We start from the raw sequence: 18,600 nt of genomic DNA on the forward strand, positions 1-18,600 counted from the left end.
GTAAACGAGCCGCTCTGCTCGGTTCGGTTTGTAAACGAGCCAAGCATGAGCAAAGGTCCGCTCGGCTCGGTTCGGCTCGAATTATTGTTTTAATTAGTACATATATACATATACATATACACATACATCTATAAACATGTATATACACATATATATACACAAATATAAATTATACATATATATACACAAATACACCTATATATATACGCACACTTACATATATATATATACTTAAATATAAATTAAATTTATAGTTTTATATGTATCAATCTATTAGATTTTGGCCAACTATATACAAATTTACAACTATATCTATACATACTAGCCCAACCACACCAATAAAAAATTAAAATCAAAACTAAAAGTTAAACCCTAAACCGATAAACAATAGTCTATTCATCACCTCAATGTTTCATGTCGTTACCCTAAGTCGATCATCTCTTGCTCTCAACGTAATTGTTCATGCAATATGATCATCACCTCGTCAGCCACAACATTGTTATTTATAAGAAAAATATTATGCCATGAAATGTACATGTTTTTTAAAGACATAAAAACTTGAGACCCAATATTGTGACTATCTCTCTAAGCAAATTTAAATTGGGCGACACGGTTGTCCAAATCGCTCGAACTTCGCTCGACGCTCGCTCGGAAATTTTACTGCTCGAAAAATGCTCGCTTGATTTGATGCTCGGTTTTAAATGAGCCGCTCCGCTCGGTTCGGATTGAAAACGAGCCAAGCACGAGCAAAGGTCCGCTCGGTTCGGCTCGGCTCGTGAACAGCCCTAGCTCCCTGCCCTCAATTCCGTCGATCTCACCACCATCAACCACCGTCTTCCGGTCTCCAATCATGGCGACCCACCACCACTGCGATTCTCTGGATAACTATCCGGTGCCACTGTCCCCACCATTGCTGGTCATATCGAAAGACAGTTATTAGGTTAATCACTTTATACCAATGCGATACCCGATGACAGGTTATGGTTTAGTATATCTGAATGATAGAATCCCCCGGCTCAATTAGCCTGATAACCATTTAGCATTGAACAATATAAACATTTAAAACTAGTATATTTGAATCCCGAAATATACTCGGAGACGTAGGATACGGATTTTAGGGGAGGTGTATGGATTTATTTGTCTTGGCTTGTCCAACCTCATATACTTACTGTGTAGGTGTTCCATGACGCTTTTCTGTCTTTCCTTCTTGTCTTTTCTTTTTTCTCTTCTACTGCTAGTTTGCCCTTGGTGAGCTCACCCTCCTCAGAACCCACCTTAAAATGGGGACTTTACTTGGGTATATTTGTTTATTTGTAATTTCTTAAGGGGGAAACTATCCGGACACCTCCTGCGCCTAATTCCACACTTTTTGAAACCTAGACGCCTCGTATAGACCTATACGAGGCGTCCATGCACTGAATTCGATGGGTGTACAGAGGGTGTCAGGCACGTTGTTTAAGGAACCCTATACGCAGGGTATGGGGCTATACGAGGCGTCTATGTTTGGTGTTTTTTTTTGGCTGAAATGAGGGGTGTTTTGGTGGGTTTTGGTATGGTTTTTTGGATAGTTTTTGAAGATGTGTTTTTTTGATGAAATTTTTTTTGGTTTTAAAAAAAGTTTTTTTTTTTCTTTTTTACACTATAAAAAGTTGTTGTTTTTTAAAAATTAACTATTTGCCTTTAAAAATCGTTCTTTTTTTATTTTTAAAAAAGTGTTGTTTTTTTTTTGTTTTTTAAAAATCGGCTATTTAAATATATTATATTGTTTTTAACATTTTACTTTTTAAATATTATTCTTTCGATTAAAATTTTATTTCTTTCAAATATTGTTTCCGTATTATATTCAGGGGGTTATATTGTTTCCGTATTATCTAAATTTAAGAGAACAATCATTGAGTAACCGAATAACTGAAAACAAACATAAATATGACATATATAAGATAACTGTTTACATCCATAACAAAAATATATAAGATAAGTTTGTACATCCATAATAACAATAAAAACAACAACAGGTCTATGCATCCAAATCCGAATCTGAATCCTGATGCTGCTGCTGCGGCTGGTGCTGCTGCTGCGGCTGGTGCTGCTGATGTGGTGCTCGAACCGGTGGAAGCGGTATCGGGGGTAATCCCTCTCTCTCTCGTCTATCCTGCTCCGCCCGTACCAGCCAACCTACCAAATCGTCGAGCCTGTCAAGCCTGGCTCGTACATCCGGATGTAGCGCAGCTCCTGGGGCACCACCTCGAATAACGTGACGTGGAAACTGAGGTGCCCCGGCAGGTGGCGGTGGCTGTGGCACCGCTGCACCGTCTAGATCCTCCGGAGGGTCCTCCACGGGCACTACATCAGCAGGATCTGCAGGAGGATGAACGGGCTCGAAATGCTCTGGTAGGGCCTCCTCTCTCCATACCCTCCCGGTTCTTCCCCCGATTTTCTTTGATCGACGGGTGACAATAACGAAACCATCCGCATTTGCTATTTCTTGTATCCGTTTCTTTAGTTCATCTAAGGAGTTGAAAACCTGTAACATCGACAATATTAATAATAATAATAATAATAATAATAATAATAATAATAATATAATAATAATAATAATAATATAATAATAATAATAATAATAATATAATAATAATAATAATAAAAATAATAATAATAAAAATATTAATAATAAAATAGTAATTTATACCGTCTTTTTTAAGTACAGACTGTCCAGAATCGGAGGTGCTTCACCACCATATCTACCATATCCACCATAACCACCATATCCTCCAACGTCCGAATTGTTTTGATGAACATAAGGAGTGCCCGGGGAAATGAATTGCTGATGATCACCGTCTCCTCCGTATCCACCGTATCCCCCGTATCCACCGTATCCACCATATCCACTGTCTCCTCCGTATCCACTGTCTCCTCCGTATCCACCGTCTACTCCGTATCCACGGTGTCCTCCGTATCCACCGTCTCCTCCGTATCCACCGTCTCCTCCGTATCCAACGTCTCCTCCGTATCCACCGTCTCCTCCGTATCCACCGTCTCCTCCGTATCCACCGTCTCCTCCGTATCCACCGTCTCCTCCGTATCCACTAGCATGGTATGAGTCATCTACAGGGGCTGTTTCATCAACAGGAGGATGCTTGTTCAAATCTAGAAACGGGCTGTTTTGTTTTCCTTGTATACTAGACACAACCTCCTCTTGCTCATTAGAATCGGGAACGCCAGACTCCTCCAAAATAGACAACCGTATCATCATTAGTAAATAATAAACTAAAACAACAAGCAATTAAAACATTTACGCTAATAACTGTTACCGGAACGCCTTCGTGCCCCCACTTTTCGCTAGAATACTGCCCGAAGATATAGTTGCCGTCCCAATATGATGACATTTCAACACTCCGGGATGATAATAACGCAAAGACAAATAAAAGAAGAAACAGAATGTGAGTGTTTGTTTGTTGAATGCTCGGATGTGGACCAAGAACGCACTGTAGGTTGCAATTTATGTGAGTTAAAGACGCCTCGTATAGGTCTTTACTCCCCGTATGCCTTTAAGTCATGTCGGACATAGTCTCATCATAGTCAAATCGGTCAGTCCAAGACGCCTCGTATAGACCTATACGAGGCGTCTAAATACCTTCGTATTGACCCTTCGTATAGGGCTAGACTCCCCGTATAAGTTGACTAATGTGACGTTGTACGAGGTGCAGAAGCTGTCGGGAAAAGCAAACCTATACGCCTCGTATAGGTCTATACGAGGCGTCTAGAAGGGTGTGGATTTAGGGGATAAGGTGTCTGAATATGTACACCCTTTCTTAATCCCTAAGATCAAGAATGGACACTGTTCTTGCCATAGAGGGGGTACTAGATGATATTTTGTTTTCTTATGCACATGTTTTATCATATAAGAAGAGACATGGTTACCTATATAACCAATTAACCCTCAACAAGGTGATATATGACTGATTGTAACATTATAACATGGGGGGGGGGGGGTGATTCTTTTTACATTCCTTTTACTTGCAGTTTGAGCTACTGTACACCATTGAAAACAATTTTTTGGTAATCATGTCTTTATTTATAGGTACCCAGTCCAAGAAGACGGAGTTCCATCTTGCAAATAGACTTGATCGCGATACAAGTGGTGTGATATTAGTCACAAAATCACATAAAGCGGCTGCAAAGCTTGTTAAGGCTTTCACAGATCACAAAGTGAGAAAAACATACATTGCTAGTTGTGTTGGGCAGGTTCCAAAATGGAAAAAGATGACTGTTAAATCAGGTCATGGTCGGTCAAAGTTTGGAGCTTGGCGCGTGTATGCTGCAAAAGATGTGGGCAGGACGTTACCAGGTGGATCTTCCGTTAGAGACATGGAAACTTTATTTGAAGTATTATCAATCAATGGTGACCAAAGTAACCAAGAGTTGAGCGAAATAGATATTGTGGTTGAAGAGAGATCATCGGTTGAACTTGTGGGAAATAAAGTTGCGGTTTTGGTGAGGGCGTATCCTAGAAGTGGAAGGACACATCAAATTCGGTTGCATTGTCAATATCTTGGGATTCCTGTAAAAGGAGATGTGAAATATGAGGGTGTTTATGAGTGGAATGGGAGAGTTTATGATGGTCATCAACTTCATGCTGAGAGTTTGTCTTTTGAGCATCCTGTGACGGGTTCTTCTATCGTCATTAACGCGCCTTTGCCATCATGGGCTACTCAAGGTTGATGGTGTCATCCTCTTCTAAGTCAGACCGGTTATCGCGTATGCGAAACGTGGATTCAAGGCTTTTCGGTACTGTCTATTGGCACTCTCTTCATATTAGAGTTAGACAATTTTTATTTGTGCACTTGCAAGTTTTTATTTAATTATCACTTAGGGCTGCTTAACCAGCCTCCTAGGAGTTAAAACTCCTTTTTAGAATCAAGCTCAAGTTGGAGTCCCCTTTTTCCAGATGTCATCTCTAGTATGTAGCTTGTAACTACAATGGTACAATGGACGGGTTGGGTAACTGGTCAAAATAACTATTTTTTTTTCATTTTTTATATATTTAAGCTTGTAACTAGAGGTTGTAAAATGGATGGGTCGGGTAACATGTTAACATGATTTATTTTTTCTACAGCTGCCAATATTTCTTTTATCTATGTTCTTTTAATTATTAAAGTAGTTACTAGAATTAACTGTTTGAATAAATCGATTTAGATGGTTGAAAATATTTGAGTAACAATTTGGGTGACTTTCAACTCATTGTAAATGCTTGACTTCTTTTATTATTTGGGTAAGTTTTAAAATTTATTAATTGGAGATGTTCACAATAGGCCGATACTGATTGTTGAGTAACATTTATCCTTGTGGTAAAGCCAACCGCCATTTTAAGTGTTCTTAGCATCGTGGTTTTGAAATCGTCGGCCTATTTGATGGACTATGACATCCATTCATGAACCTTTTGGCAAATGTGTTCGCCATGAAGGAACTTGGCCTTATCCATTATTTCCTTGATGTGGCAGTCCCTAGGTATCCTATTAGTCCTATTTTTAGGCCAACAAAACTATGATGTTGGGATCCTTGAGCGTGCGGGTGTGGCTACATGGAATCCCTCAGTCACCCCACCCCGGTTGATACCAATCACCAAATGAGTCCTTCACATGTAATCGCAATTTATATATCAACAAACCCGGTCCACCACCAAAGAACGAAGCATATCGAGATGGACATTTATTCCATACACGTGAAGGTCACTCGGGGAGAAGTCCAGGGTCTCAATATTCCATCACGCTTCTAGAATGCTGATATATTCACAAAGGGTCTTCCACATGTGTTATATGAAGATTTCAGATCCTATCTCAATGTTTGGCCTCCTCCCATTTTGATTGCGAGGGTATTAGCAATATATACGGTTGAGAATGTGAATAACATAAGATTACTTTACCATACTTTCAGTTTGTATTATGTTAGTGTTGGTAAAAGTTGTCAAGGGTAAATACAGTTTAGAAACCGTTTTGCTTAAGTGTCGCCAAAAATGAAACATGCCACTTCATCTCCTATTTATTACTAGTTTTTCTTAACGGCAATGCCAAGCACTATATAAAAGCTCAAAAAGACTTCTTATCAAAGGGGCTAAGAAGACCACACTACAAAAAAAAAAAAAAAAAAAAAAAAAAAAAAAAAAAAAAAAAAAAAAAAAAAAAAAACAGCTTAACAGGTACAACTATTACATTGGAATAACAAAATTGCACCAATCTTCCTGACATACTCCTCTGTACTTTGATCTATATATGTAACCATGCAAATCAGATTTTGTAAATGCAGTATGTTTTGACTGATGATTATCAGTGTCTCACAGAATTGATAACAACGGTTAAGTGGGAGTCTGTAAATGCAATAACCTGTAAGTAACTGCGGCTTTATCAATTCTGGTCAACAAAGGTGTGGATTAAACCCTCACAAGGCATGAGGGATTAAACCTTGACATGTCCATGGGGATTAAACCCTCACAACCTATGAGGGATTAAACCGACAAATGCTAGATTAAACCCTCAAAAGGTGGCATGAAATTGTCAGGGTTTAGTAAAAAGTGTATGTTGCCAGGGTTTATGTATTTCTAGCCTATACATTTGTTATGTTACGTTACATTAAAAAATTCATTGAAGTAAGATTCAATTCAGAGAGTTTTAGAGAGAGAAAGTGTGGGTTTAGGTCTTGTAACCTAAACCAGTTTGTAAGGTCGAGTGTAGTGGGGCGCCATATGGGGTTTTTTTGGGCTATAGCGCCCCGTAGCGCCCGCCACACCACGATAGGCGGCGCTATGGGGCCAAATCTTGATGCCAGCGCTATGTTCATAACGGCGTGAAGGATTTGCAAACCTTTCCCCCACTCACACACACACACATAATATATATATATATATATATATATATATATATATACACATACATATGTATGTATAATTGAAGGGGTTATTAATTAATTGAGTAACGATGAGGTAGGGGCTTTATGACTACGGGCTCTAGTGATATAATGCCCCATAAAATCCTGTGTGACGTGGCACGACACGTGTCGCATAACGCCCACAAAGGGGGTTTATGACTACATATGGCCTAAAGATGTGTACTCTTTTGGTTTATGATAATCTGTGATGATTAATGAAAGACTTAGCTTAAGTGCAATGTTTGTGGTGTTTGTAATCGATCCAGGGGGGGTCCCGGGGACTTTCAGATATAATTTATTAGTAGTTGTTTGTTTAAACATTTAGTTAAATTTGAATATTATTTTTATCTCTTTACACGTTTTCAATTCATTTCAGTTTATTTCAATAGCAATTGCTAATTATAAGAACGTATATTTTCAAGTTAGCCAAAGTTAAAAGATGAAGTCGAAGAGTTACTTGTTGGATGGTTGGCTCAAGCTCATATGATTAAGCGTTTTACTTAAAATTTAGTATATCATAAAGATTTATTATAACATGATGTTTTGTAACCTGCAAATTATAAATTAATGTTTCAAACTCATTTTTATTTCTTATCACCTGGAAATACATGCAATTCATAATGCAATGTTTATTCATAAGTTGTATTTATGAGCAACAACATATATATTAACTAGTAAGGAGACTGGCCAATGTAGTTTCCTCGAGGATAATAGCTGCAAATAACGAACCACCAACCATTATTAGTGCACTGAACCCTAGCACACCCAAGTTGAACCGAATTACGCCACACTACTTGAGTATAGTGTCCACAGACATGTCCGCTAGCACACGTATTTGTCGTATAATCATAATAAGTTTTCTCGGCTACCCATAAGTTAACAGCTGCAGTACCAGTGAAGGTTCCACTACCCTCGGCAAGGTTCTCGCCATAAGGTCCACCAGAGTGGACAAGGTTGCAGTCCCCTATCCTCTGGTTAGCATAGTTCTGAGCATAAGCAGCAACAGTGGCGTTCCATACCATGTTTCCGACGCCAACCTGGGCACGTGCCGCATTGTGAGCATCTAAGTAATCTTGCTGGGAATTTTGTGCATGGGTGATGTGAAATTTGGCGAGAGTGATGAAACAGATAAGTGCAAATGAGAGTTTGGATGACCCCATAACTAGCTAGAAGAAGGTTAATAATTGGTACGTGTCTGATGATGCATGGCTAAAAGGCTATTTATAGAATGTTATGTGCTATTATAATAACTATTTAATTGACATGTGGAAAGGTCAGTAAGTTAAGCGTACTATTCTAAGCAAAGTCAACTACAAAACTTTCCCTTTGCGCATTACTGCATTATGGCCTTTGCTTGAATTCGTAAAATTACACAAGTTGGTGGCAGATTCATTCCCCAATTGGCAACTGCTAGTTTTGCTCACTTGAAAATATACAAAACAAATATAAAAATATACAAAACAAATATAAGTAGTTTTTATAAAGAGAAATTTACGAAAATAGCCAAGAAAATGTTTGACTTACCAAAATGGCTAGCTTATGCGTCGATGGAGCAGGGCATTACTGATTACGAGAGAGCTTATGCGTCTGCAGGGCTCATTCATGTGCCCGTCAATGTAGAAGTGACACGTGTCTCAGCGACATCATGCGTCCCATGCGTCCATGACTCATCCCATGCGTCCGTGACTCATAAAATTTACTTTTAGAAGCTTTGAGGCATCCCAATGCGTCCGTGACTCATCCCATCATCCCATGCGTCTGTTTGAGGCATCCCATGCGTCCATGACTCATCCCATGTGTCTGTGACTCATCCCATGCATCTGTGATTCATCCCATGCATCCCATTTTCGTACTTGCTGCTTCATCCATACACGCATCCATTTAAAGAACTAAGGATGCATAAGAGGGATGATGCCCCGTTCCAACGACGCATGAGCTGACTATTTTGGTAAGTCAACTTTATTCTTGGCCATTTTCGTAAATTCCTTTTATAACATGGATGATAAAATGTATGGTTTGGATAATAGGTATGGATGCAACATATGTAGATTCTTAATATTAAAACCTATAAATTAAAACCTATAAATTAGCAACAATTTTGAGCTTAGGTTGGTTGTACACTTAGCTTTGGGTGTTTTCAGAAAAAAAAAATTGGAATATGTGGTTGTGTTGTATACACATGTCTAGGCGGTGGATGATTCATTACCATCTAAACAGATGATTTGTGAGAAAACCCTCTTCCTATTTGGACCAGATTTCCTCCTTGCTCCGTTCACCGAAGTTAACAAAAGAACGACGCGCCCCTATGAACCAAGAGAGATAGAGTGGCTAAGAGAGAGAAAGTGCATATACAGAGAAAGACACAGGGAGATTGAGAGGCATAGGGTGGAGGTACGCAGTGGCGTTTAGGGTTCTGATGAAGTCACTTGATTCGGGCCAAGAAACATCTCTGGTGACTCAATATAGGGTTCCGACCAAGAGAACCAGGGTTCCGACGGTAGCTGTGACGAAAAACTGGGCAGCGGCATCAACAGAAACAGATTACGGCGAAAGCTAGGGTTCCGATGAAGATCCGGTAAATCCCCCCCCCCCCCCCCCGCATGCTCCTTTTCGGTTAGATTGACTATCAATGATGTCTCATCGGTTGAATTTTGTTGGACCGACGAATATGCGACTTTCAGTTAAACTCTGGTGAGAATATTTAGAGGCCATGACCCCCCTGCCGTGCTGTTCATATTGTTACTTTTAGAGGCTATGTAAAGTTTCTGAAAGCCATTATCACACTCACATAAATAGAGAGAGAGAGAGAGAGAGAGAGTTGGGGAGAGATTTATCACATATGATTAGGTTATTAGATCCATTTGCATTTTGTTATAGAACTGTTTATTAGTGATAATCTCGCTATATTATTGTTTTTGAAGTGAATTTTGTGTTGTTGGTTACTGATCGGAAGTTCTTTTGTTAGATATGCATTTTGTTATAGAACTGTTTATTAGTGATAATCTCGCTAGATTAGTGATGTATACTTGCTTAGGAACAAAACCCTAAGTGAAAATCATACATGACATGCTATGTATTGAATGATTAGATGATTTACTACACTTAATTAAGTGGGTTTTAAGCATATGATGAAAAAGATGATATAATTGTGATTAGAATCATCATGCATGATAGTAATCGATAAATACTTGAACAAATGATGTGTTTAAGTATATGATCATACCTACTATAAAAAGGGTTTAGTATGATTTGATAAAATTGGATGATTGTTCATGATTAATGATGTTTAATATCATCAAGTATTAATTTGGTAACTTATAGTTACAAGAGCTTGCTAAATACGTGATTAAAACGGTAACATAAGAATTATGTTTACCGGATAATTGGCCAAATAATTAAAACTAGTAGTCAAGCTACTTCGTATAGTTAATTATGTCAACAGTCAGTTGACTTTTAAAAGTCAAACTGATCAATGATATGGTCGAATGGTAATTTCGACATAAAAGTCGTAGGATGGATTAGTCGTGAATGATTAGGACTAAGTTAACCATCTTACGAATTATGATGATAGTTTGACGCTGACAAGCTAAGGGGAAGCTTGGGAAGGAAGCGGGTCAAACTAATCGGGAGTGAAGGAAAATGCATAAACAGGATGCAAGGTAAGTATATCTTACACTAGTCATATATTTAGAATGTTCTTTTGTCGTATTGATTACGAATAAGACAAATGCCTAATTGAGATATGGTGTTCCGACGTGTAGTTGTACGGAACAAGATAACCAAATAGGATAAAAAACCATATTAATGGATAAAAATGAGTTAAATCGGTAATTCAATCATATTATGACGAATGAAATATGTACTTTTAAGGGTTATCATATAAGGTAAATCATGATAACCAATAAGGGTAAAATTGTAATTTGGTCACTCGTTGACAATAATTGTTGGTTTTGAAAGATACTTATTTCGTAAGCCTTAATAGGCCAAAAAGCGTTAAGAGGTGATTTACAATTAAAATGACCGCGTGGTGTAAACCGGAGCGAGTCGTGTAGACGAGATGGCAATAAGCTTCATCTCGCTAATATAATCGGTCATTTAGACCAAATGGGTCAAAAGGTGAAAATATCACTTTTTGACAATATCGACTAATGGTTTGTTGAGTTGCATGATTACAGAAATAATTATCGAGTGGTTATTTACATCGCTATTACTTAGCGGCTATTGAGGCAAGGTATTTAAATGGGTCAATATAATGATCCGAGCCAGTTACGCATAATAGGATAACTCCCATTTAAACATAAGGTTTAATGAGGGTTAATTGGAGTCTAAAATAGATTTTTGGTTACTTAAATAGGTAAACCAAATGTTACAAACGATGGTCATTACGTTTGAAAGGCCTATTGACCTTTCAAATAAAATCATAGTTAAAAAGAGGGCTTATGGATCAAACATGTTACAGTAATCCCTCATCGTTAATGAAGGGCCAAGATGGACTAAAACGCCCTTATAAGTTAAACTGAGCAAACAACCCTTAAAGGTTGTTTGGAAACAAGTTTTATGATTTGATAAATACTTAGAATAAGTGTAGAAGCTGAAAGAGGTAACACGTTAGTCAAACGTTACTATTTGAGTCTTTGCCGTAAAATAATGATTCGAGACGTAAAATTTGGTTTATATAGATCACCACGTTAAACCCACCATAAATACAGTTGTGGTGGAAGATTATATGATGAGAAATGTGGTAATGAATGCTAGAAGCAATCGAATGCGAATTTAGGTTTGAAAGTGCTTAAATACCTTTAATGGGTCAAAATAAGCATACGAGTGAAAACGGGTTTAAATTGTGTAATAAACCGATGGTTAGAACCTAAAATGCTAGATAACATTAATTTGAAGAAGTGTATGTGACTTAGGAATCAAACAAATACGTTTGTTTGATAAAATGCGTAAACGGGTCAACATTTTGCAAAAAGGTAATAAGCCGAAGCCATAAAAGTTTCAAAATTAATTAAGCCGGATGTCGGATTTTAACTCCATATGATGGAGAATCAAATTACAATCACGTGGGAAGAAACGGCAGGTCAAACGGACAAGCGGATTGAAAGATACGAAAGTTTTCGTGTTAAAAACGGCAAAATGGAAGAATCTGATACAGGGGCCACCGTAACTTACGGTGGGCACCGTAAGTTACGGTGGGGCCTGAAATGTTATGCCAGTTCTCTACTGATTTACAGTGGGAACATATTAAAACAGGGGTTACCGTAAATTACGGTATCCACCGTAATTTACAGTGGACCCTGTACAAAAATTTATTTTTAATCAGTTTTGTTTTCCGGACTCGTTTAGATACGTTTTAAACCCCGTATGACTAAAGCATTTCATGTTTATGAAATGTAGGTACTCTTTGGATGCCGGAACACGATCAAGTTCAACGAAGAACCGAACACGATAAAGATACATGCTTCCGCACATTGCATCGTCGTAAATTTTAAACGGCGGATTCGATCACGTTATGCTGAATAACTTATTAATTATAAAAGTTTTAATAAACCCGTATTTTTATAGTATGTGTAGTCTTAACTACACATCTAATTGTTGGTATTTACACATAAAACCGTTAAATAGTAACTAGGGTCTTACAATTTCCTATCCACAAAATGGTAAATTCTCATCTAATTTTAAGATGACATATGAAGGGTCAAGTTAAAATGACTAACTACGAGTTCCCCGCCGCAACTACGAGGCAACAAAATAGACAAACCCGCCGCAACGGACGGGATTTTCCACTGGTCTAGAAATAAAAGACAACGAATAATTTAAGGATTAAACTAATAAGAGAAAAGAAAGGGCGGGAAAACAATTTTGAGAATACATAGAAATATGACACGTGTCCCCATGTGTTTACTTTATTATATAGTACTAGCGGTAAGACCCGTGTGCAAACACGGGTGGTTTTTAGAAAACCATGCATAACACATTATTAAAATATAAGAAGTTTTTATTTATATACAGATAGACACATCTAAGACTAACATGGCTAAATTTATTATTCTAATATCAGCTGTTAGAATTACATTATTGAAAACATAATCCTAAATTTTAACATTTTGTATGCATTCAAGCTAGTATCATGTGCAAATGCCACGGTCTACAAGGCTACCATACAAAACCTAGAACTTGCCTAACCGTGTTTTTTATATTATTCTACTTTTAAATTTCTAACGTGTAATTACTTTTCTGTTCACTGTAGTAAACCACCTATCCAGCAACAGCAACCTATTTGGTTACAACTTACAAGTTTCACTATATCAATCAAATATATATAATGTGAATTCTCTACCAAATCATGCATCACCAATACATCAAATCCACCATAAACACTCTTAGTCAATATAGTCAAAACAGAACTAACTTCTAAGTTCTAACCATAACGTCTAAGTTTCAGAAACCGTTTGTCTACTAAATGGACCGAGCTGGAGAAGCATCGGATGATCCCTTTTTCTCAGCAGTAAGAACCGAAGATAAAGCGGCCACTGCAGCTGCTCTCTGTGAACCTCGACTCGGTACTTTTGGAGAAGCTGAAAAGTTAGTGGTCGGTGATAAAGCTGAAGAAGTTCATGCATACATGATGCTGGAAACTTTCTCTTACTTTTATCTAATCGGGTTTCTTTCCGTCTCTCTCTACGAGTTTTAGCTCCTGAATTGTCTCTCTCTACGAGTTTTAGCTCTTGAATCGTCACTTGCAGCTTGCAAAATAGAAGCATATAATCGTAACAACGATCGAGGGAAGAAATGGTCAGCCAAAATAGGTAACTTTGAATCTTTGATCACACAGATTATTTCTTTTAGACTGCTGTATTATACGCACCTGTTTAGCAACCAGAGAGGCAGTGGACATTAAAACTGATTGTTTTGAAGCCTTTGAATACTTAACCATATCCCCAACCAACTGAAGCAACTCCTTGCTCTTTTCTGCTGTCACTGGAAGCTCAAATGTCACCTACATTCACAAACTTCATTCGAATCATCGATTTTAACACAAAAGGTGTTGATTTTGTGGTTTTCAATGGCGAACACTAACATCATTAAACCAGCGTTTTGAAACCACTGTTTAACCTAACAGTGGTTTTAAAAGTGGTTCGAAAACACTGTTTTAACCCAACAGTGGTTTCAAACACTGTTTAATCTAACAGTGGTTTCAAAACACTGTTTTAACCCAAAACAGTGGTTTCAAACACTGTTTTAACCCAAAAGTGGTTTCAAACGACTGTTTAACCTAACAGTGGTTTTAAAAGTGGTTTGAGAACACTGTTGCTTTCTTCAACTCTTCTTCTGTGAAAATGGTCACTTGGTTGGCAGTATCTTTGCTTCTGTAAATAACATTATGTTCCTAAGACTCACACTCGATATCTAAATTAAAACACGAAACTAACAGTTGTCGTAATAACAATATCTTGCATATACATCATTTGATGCAAAACCAATGTAGTGTAGAGAGTACCTTGACATCCACTCTTGATGTATGGATTTCCCTTGAATCCCGGTGAGCAATTGCAGCGATATCCAAGAAAATTATCTTCTCGAGATCCAAATAAAACACTATGCACTGAACGAACCGTGATTTTTCTCCTATGCTTAACTCCCCAGAACACAAAACTTATTGTCAAAGCTACACCTGCAACACCTTCACTAATACCTGGTAAATTGACAATGGATATGTGTCTTATTATTTATATATGTAGCAGCATCTCTAGGAATACTCAAAATCCAAAAGCATAAGTTTATGAGTATCAAGAATCTACATTGGGTTATGGTTACATAAACATTAATTATATTAAAATTACACTTCCTAAATAAATGAATCTATCCAAGAATATATGCTTTCAAGTTTCAACAGTTTGTGTTTATATGCATGGTGTAGGTGACAATAAATTGAATTGAATATATGCACCAGATATCCTTTATAACCTTTTAAGCATGCTCATCCGGTAACTGTAGTAAACATAAATGAAGTTAAAGTTGGAAGTTATCCAAAAGGATGATAGTAAGCGTTATAAACAGAAGAAAAGTTAGTGCTACCTTTCAAAAATTTGTTAAGATTAGGTGACTTATCTTGCTCTATATGAGCCATCTTAGCTTCACTATTTTCTTTCCATTGACCAAGTAGCACCTGTAATTTTTTCATAAGGTTTCGTGCCGATGCAACATCCATCACAGCTCTAACCTCCTGCATGGTTTCCATTTATCATATGACAAGCATGAAAATATAGATATTGTCCATTTATGATCAAAGTCTCATATATTAAATGCTATTTCTTGCAAAAATTTAGATGGTTCACTTTAAAAATAGCAGAGCAATAACTAAAACATATGGAAGATAACATGCACTTCGTGATGTGCATACCTCATATGAAACCAATGTGAAGGTGGCACCTTGAGAACTACCTTGCAAATAGTTTGAACTATAACTCCCCTTCAACCTGAGATCATAGAGTTTGATCAGGCCTTTGACTTCCAGCAGTTCTTTGACTTCAACGGACTTTATACTTCAGCAGATCTTTATACATAATAGACTTTAGATATCAGTAGACTTTAGAGATCATCAGATGTTGGATGCCACTGCCACGTGGCTCTCTGTTAGTGACTTATCTTGCTCTATATGAGCCATCCGAGCTTCACTATTTTCTTTCCATTGATCAAGTAGCACCTGCAATTTTGTTATAAGGTTTCGTGCCGATGCAACATCCATCACAGCTCTAACCTCCTGTATGGTTTCCATGTATCATATGATAAGCATGAAAATATAGATATTGTCCATTTATGATCAAAATCTCATATATTAAATGCCATTTCTTGCAAAAATTGATGGTTCACTTTAAAAATAGCAAAGCAATAACTAAAATGTATGGAAGATAACATGCACTTCATGATGTGCATACCTCATATGAAACCAATGTGAAGGTGGCACCTTGAGAACTACCTTGCAAATAGTATTGACTTCAGTAGACATGGTTACTTCTGGCTCGATAACATCAGCTGGATAAATCTTTAAACTCTTTAAGTCAGTAAATGGCTTTCCATATGCGCACTGATCCATCCATCGGTGAGATTATCACACAGCTATACATCGGCACCGCTATTTGTAAGTATCAAGATTCCACAACAACAAAGAACACTCTCTTCTGCTTCAAATATACTTCCTTCAACGCTTTGGATCTAAGTGACAGAGAAATTAGATCAAAAGATAAAATAGTTCGGCTTCATTCACTCTAAGTTCATTACTACCACCCAAGAACAACACAAACCTGATTAAATCTTGTTCATTATACTGTTGAACTTAGCTGCAAATTGAACATGAACAACGCATATACAAAGTATTATAAAACAATTAGCCAAAATACAATTAATCAGCAAACTCGAGTCACCAGCTTAATATCACACCCTGGCTTTTGCGGAAGCGTGGATTATTTTGGTGTGACTTCTTAATACCATAGCAACAATCATAACAATGCTATATGATAAAACATAAGATGTTCATCCATTCATTGAGTTAAAAAATACTAAAACGACATTGTTTGAAAATGTTGACACATAACGTAAATTACAACCATGGCATAATTAACAGAGTTCACAAAGACTCCTCAAAAGTACGTAAATAAAAACCCAAGTTTAGAATTGTGTATCCCGTCCAGGAAAGGGATCCACCTCCTAAACACGACCATACGGATGACATCTTTATTCACTACGCAGCCTTGAAACAACGCATACTCCGCCAGATCCACTAATTTCCTGAAATACATGTAGTTTGAAAAATTAACAAAAGTTGAGCGAGTTCATGTGTGTGTAAGTGTATAAAACCTTTAAAAATATATCTGTAAGTATGAAAATCCGTGGTATGTAGCAATTAGGGAAAACCTGATCACCAAAGGGTTGCAAAGCCAATGGTATGTGTGAAAATGGTGCAGGAAGACTCAAACCTAGCAAATTTGTCTCCAGTTGAAGACATAGTCACCGCTATGGGCCGCCCCGGCCTCATGGGTGTGGGCTCGCTACACCCAAATAGATCTATCACTCATGTCCCTTGGTCATACGATGAGGATTAATGGCCTTAAGTGTCATGCCCACCACTCACATGATCGCGTAGTAAAAACCCTCCTTAAGCTAACCATACCATGTAAATAAATGTCTGTAATAACTGTAACATGTATTTCACCCCCGAAGTATAAAACTGAAAACAGTTAAGAGAAAAGGGGGACATGAACTCACAGAAGTGCGTATCCTGTAACGTCAATCTCAAACTCGATCAGCTACCTGGCGACCTACAACGTACTAATTTCTATTAGACGAACGGGTCGTGCCTTGGTTTAAGGTTTAATGTTTTGAGTTGCGTTACCTCGATATTATATCAAGTTTGTGACTTCCTGTTAAAATAATAATAATTATTTTAACTCAAATTTCGTTTTTAGGAAAATAGTTAGGCAACTATTTCGTATCCATACTTCTCAAGTATTTTATATGTGTATTTCCTTCCCAAGGATGGGGGTATTTATACATGTACATTTGTAATTCCGAAAATATATTTTAAGTCCCACTTAGAAAAATATGTTTAAATTATTTGTCTAAAGCATCTTAATTCAAAATATATATATTTTCCCAAAAATATTATATATTTTACTTCATAAATTTTCCAAAATAATATTTTATCAAAAATATACGTATAAAAGCATTTTTCTGAAATATTACATAAGTTACGTTTTAGCGTGACGTATCGCAATGATAATTGTGCAACTTAAATATTTATTTGGTGAGAGTTTTGGTATTATTTTAGAGTCGTAATTTCATGGTATATATAAGTTATATTATTTTATCCTAAAAATAATATAACTAGTTCACAAAATAACAAATAATCACACAAGAGTTTTAGTATAAAATATATATTCTAAATATATATTTATCAAATTTTATTTACGAAAATCAACCTCCGACACTTAGTATTTTAGTAATAAAAATCATGGCGAAGTTTATTTTGAAAACAAGGTTAAAAATATGTTTGTAACACTTACTAGAAAAATATTTTCTAAGTGTTGGGATTTTAGAAAAATTTCGCCAGAGTTTCCTTTGTAAATGGAGGTGTCCATGCTTACTAGCATATCATTTTCTTTTCAAAAATTCATTCAAACAATTCTCAATCATCAACATACAATCTCTATTTACCAAACTTGTCAAAAACAAGCATAAACTATAAACTTATGAACTTGAAAATTTATAAAAATATGTAGTAACTTACTAGCATACTTAGTAAGTCTTGTTACCTTTAAAAATGTGATTAGTTCCTTAAAAACTTCATTTTTAAAGAGTTTGAATGTTCACAACTTCTAATCATATTTTCTAAAAATATTTCTTTGTGAAATTTTCTTATTACACAAGTGTTTCTACACTTGTTTGTCCACCAAAAACATGATTAGTTTATGTAAGATCCAAGTTTTAATGAAACTTATATTTTTCACTTGGTTCTTTTGAAAAACCACTCATGGATCTTTCGATCTATAAGATTATAACCTACTTTGCTCTTTATTTTTCAAGAAATCACCCATTTATTCAAGTTCATGGTTTATGTGTGGATGATTCCATCATCCACAACATTCTTACTTTCTGACAAAGAATTTCCAATAAGAAGTG

At 36.7% G+C, this 18,600-nt stretch overlaps 2 protein-coding genes across 2 annotated transcripts; one reads left to right on the forward strand and one right to left on the reverse strand.

Annotated features, from left to right (window-relative positions):
- The first annotated feature begins 4,054 nt into the window (after positions 1-4,054).
- On the forward strand, positions 4,055-4,947 carry LOC110935602 (RNA pseudouridine synthase 1). The gene has a single exon (XM_022177977.2). The coding sequence runs from the start codon at positions 4,066-4,068 to the stop codon at positions 4,720-4,722; it is 657 nt and encodes a 218-aa protein (XP_022033669.1). The 5' UTR covers positions 4,055-4,065; the 3' UTR covers positions 4,723-4,947.
- A 2,577-nt stretch (positions 4,948-7,524) lies between these two features.
- On the reverse strand, positions 7,525-8,081 carry LOC110934313 (pathogenesis-related leaf protein 4). Its single transcript, XM_022177454.2, has one exon. It carries the CDS (start codon positions 8,079-8,081, stop codon positions 7,593-7,595), a length of 489 nt encoding a protein of 162 aa, XP_022033146.1. The 3' UTR covers positions 7,525-7,592.
- Positions 8,082-18,600: the final 10,519 nt, after the last annotated feature.

This window comes from Helianthus annuus, chromosome 6 (genome assembly GCF_002127325.2).
Source record: "Helianthus annuus cultivar XRQ/B chromosome 6, HanXRQr2.0-SUNRISE, whole genome shotgun sequence".
NCBI classification, from domain to species: domain Eukaryota; kingdom Viridiplantae; phylum Streptophyta; class Magnoliopsida; order Asterales; family Asteraceae; genus Helianthus; species Helianthus annuus.